The sequence below is a fragment of the Alligator sinensis genome, unplaced genomic scaffold, assembly GCF_000455745.1.
Source record: "Alligator sinensis unplaced genomic scaffold, ASM45574v1 scaffold98_1, whole genome shotgun sequence".
Taxonomy (NCBI): domain Eukaryota; kingdom Metazoa; phylum Chordata; order Crocodylia; family Alligatoridae; genus Alligator; species Alligator sinensis.
Window position 1 is genome coordinate 1,423,951 of NW_005842058.1, and position 3,506 is coordinate 1,427,456.

Genomic DNA, 3,506 nt, shown 5'->3' on the forward strand with positions numbered 1-3,506 from the left:
AAAAGGCATTGGGCTCCATGGTGGAGCAGAGACAGCGCACAGAGGAGCCCCAATAAGCAGACTTATCACAAGCAAGAAGTGCTTTCAGACCAGTTCAAAGCCAGCCCCCTCCCCAGACGCCCAGGGATGCTCCCTCTCACCTGTCATGTTGCGCAGGTGCCTGTACGAGATCCCAGCACACAACTTGAAGGTAGCTGGCAGCATGGTCCTTGGCTGGAGGATCTCTGCCCTCAGGATCTCGTGTCTCTGCAGCAGCCGGCCCAGGGCTCAGTGTTCGCCTGATGCAGCCCTCTGGGCTCTCAGCCTTAAATACTGCAGCTGAAGGATGCTTGTTTGTCAGCAAGGAGATAAGGAGAGGCATCGCTTACGGCAGGCTGCAGGGGCCAAGGCCAAAGTCATCTCCTCAGGCATCTGTCATGGGGTTGCAAGGGGCAGCTCCGATCAAGGGAAGCAGCAGGTCCTGCCACCCCAACTCTGCTTTATTAACCCTGTGCAGCCCAGCGCAGTGCTACCTTGGACAGAGTAGGTGCTAGCAGGTTGGTGCCGGGGGCTCCCGATCCACCGGCCTTGCAGTCCCTGGCCATGTGCAGACCCCTCAAGGCAAACATTTGCTGCCTGACTTGCACACGGTGCAGTAACACAGGCAGGGTATTACCACTGCAATTACACCCTCTCCACACAACTGCCTGTGGCTTCCTCCCAGTTGCTACCTCTGAGGATCCAGCAGCTGCCTTGCCCTGCACCCTTCAAAGGAGATGGATCATAGCCTGGTCTCTAGATTTACTCCCAAGGGAGGACTGCAGATTGCAGAAGCTGGACATCTCAGGGGGAGAGTGGGACCGGCCTTTCACACCAGCCTTCAGTCAGCTTGGGGGCTGCTAGGAATGGAGACCCAAGGGGGTCCCAACCTACAGCGGACAGGTCGTGAGCAGAGGTCTGACATCACAGTAACCATTTGCACTGTAGACAGTAAAAACCCCAAAAGCACGCAGGTACGACCTGCCTTCAACACAGGAAGCCAGTTAATGCATTTCCCTAAGCCTGGCATTGCCCCTGGCTCTGGTCTGGGCAGGCCACGGTGCCAGCTGTGGCTCAGCTGGGCCCCAGTCTAGACTGGGATCAGACTTCTTCTGCCCTGCTGTTCTGGTGCCATTGTGGAGCTGTGGGCAAGGACAGGCTGGTGACCACACGGGCCTGGAGCCCCGGCTGCCTGCAAGCACAAGGCCGACAGGCTGGCCTGGTGCACCCGGCCCGTCATTGTGCAAACCGTTCTCAAAGCTGCCTTGGCCAGAGCATCAGCTGAACAGCGCGCCCTGCACCCAGGCCAGTCGCACCCGGCCCCAGCCCCAACCCCCTGTATGCCTCCTCCTTATTCACGGGACCCAAAGCGCTTCACCCCAGAGCCCTGTTCTGCTAACCAGGAAGGAGCAAAGGGCCAGACCCAAGGTCACCTCACAGGGCAGTGGCAGAGCCAAGCCTTCCCTGACCCCAGTTGGCCCACAAGGGGTGTACTGCAGTGGGGCCCTCTGGGCTGGGGAAGTCCCCTGCCTTGCAACCAGCCCACGTGAGCTGCGCACGTATCTTCTGGAGAGCTCAATTATCTCCCAGCAGGCTTGTGGGGGGGGTAGGGAGACTGACAGGAGCGATAACGCTCAAGGATGAGATGACATTTCTCAGATGAGTTACAGCCTGAGAGACACGCGCTGTGGAGAGCCAGTGAATCACCCGCTGCTTCCTTTGACGTCAGCTCTTGCGCCCTCCCGCAGAGAGCCTGACCTTCCCACCGGCTGTTGCAAGAACTTGGCGCGGTGGGAGGTCAGCGCTCACTGGGTCATTAGCCTAGGATGCTGACCCAACAACCATGGGGGGGGGGGGGGGCTGGGGCACCCCACTGGCACACAGAGGACAGGATTCTGCCACTGATGTGCTCCGTGACCTCAGGCATGTCTCTTCATCTCTTTTCCCTCCCACCACCTGCTCAGACTGTAAGCTGGCTGGGGCAGGGACTGTCCCGGCACAGCGAGTTGCTGCTCTCGGCTCACAACGTTCTGCCGCAGCACAAACAATTGCTGCTAATCGGGAGAGCAGGAACGCAATAGTCAGCCGCGAGGCATACCCCGTTCCCTAGCGAGATAAAGCTCCAGCACGGGCCCGCGTAGCTGCCCGAGTAAGTTCGCTAACAGCAAAGCACCCTGGATGGGAGCTTGGCCGCAGGGGTGATCCAGGCTGAAGGGAAGGGGAAGCACATGGCAAATGCTACCCGTAAAGACACTAGGCCTGTTGAAGACAGCCTAGCGCCCCGTCCCCATGCAGCACTGCTCACGGGGTTGGAGGACCTGGGTGGTGACCGCGGCAGGGGAGGAGGCAAGAGGAAATTTGTGCACAGATCCCAATTCAGCCCAGGCTCCCCAGTGGGGCATGAACTTACCCAGCCCCTTCCAGGACCACTGCTCTCCTCTCCCCACAGCCCGCACAAGGCGCTCTCCCATCCTAAGGCCTGGGGCCATTTCTTGCCCGAAGGACACAGTACAAAAACAAAGAGCATTTTCTCTCGGGTCAGATAAGAGGCAGCCAGCGCCGAAGTGGGCAATAAAAATCACTTGGCCCAAGCTGCCTGGGAGACTGCAGCCCAGGCGCTTTAACAGGAAGATAAAATATCAGCTTCAGTTGCCACTTGCACAACACCAGGCCCACGGGGCACAGCTGGGGTCCCTCCCATCATCGGTGCATTGGAGCTCTGCTCCAGACAGAGCCGACAAGCAGGTCTGGCCCCAGGCCTCTCAAAGCAGCCACCAAATGCCCATTTCCCAAATCAAGACAATGTTGAAGCTCCAGGAGAAGCTCCCGAAAACTTGCCAGAATTACTCCCACAAAAAAAGCCACGTGCGCCTTGACCCACCCCACTTCACGCTGCAGTCCAGGGAGCCCCATTGCCCATGATGGACTCAGAGAGGGTGCAGTTACCAGGGAAGCCAATAGCAGCCCATAGGGCCCACCAGAACCTGCTTTGAGCCCACACGTGGCAGCAGCTAAGATCCCAGCCACACACGCCCACTGCACAGGACAGCAGCGGTGACAGATCTCCAATGCACATCATCACCTCCCCAGGCCCAAGCCCATCTCCAGTTCCAACAGGATCTTTCTAGGGAGACCGGCTCCCGCACAAGACTGTTTCATCTGACAAGCCTCCTGAAGCAGCCCTGACATTAAGTGCCCCCAGGAGCCCACAAGCAAGAGCAGGAGCTTGCAGCAGCAACAAGAAGAGTTTCCGCCCTGGTTCTGGCAGGGACGTGGGCACCTTTTTGAGGCCCAGTGCACTGCTTGCAGGTCCGTCCCTCCCCACCTTGCTGCAGGACAGGCGTGCCCATGCCAAGGTCTCCAGAGGAACAGCCCAGCTTGCCACGTGCCAGGGCAGACCCCCAAGACAAGTCACACACTGCCCTGATGGTGCAGCATTCAGCCAGAAGCCTGCCTCAGAGCAACAGCTTCATTTTCAGAGTCGGGGT

General features: G+C 59.0%; 1 protein-coding gene across 1 annotated transcript in view; it reads right to left on the reverse strand.

The window, feature by feature from the left end:
* STAR (steroidogenic acute regulatory protein) overlaps window positions 1–312 on the reverse strand; it is a 4,487-nt gene extending 4,175 nt beyond the window's left edge. Inside the window, exon 1 of the mRNA XM_006023001.2 lies at window positions 141–312. Coding sequence (XP_006023063.1) covers window positions 141–204 — 64 coding nt within the window. The 5' untranslated portion in view covers window positions 205–312. The remainder of the gene's footprint in view (window positions 1–140) is intronic.
* Window positions 313–3,506: the final 3,194 nt, after the last annotated feature.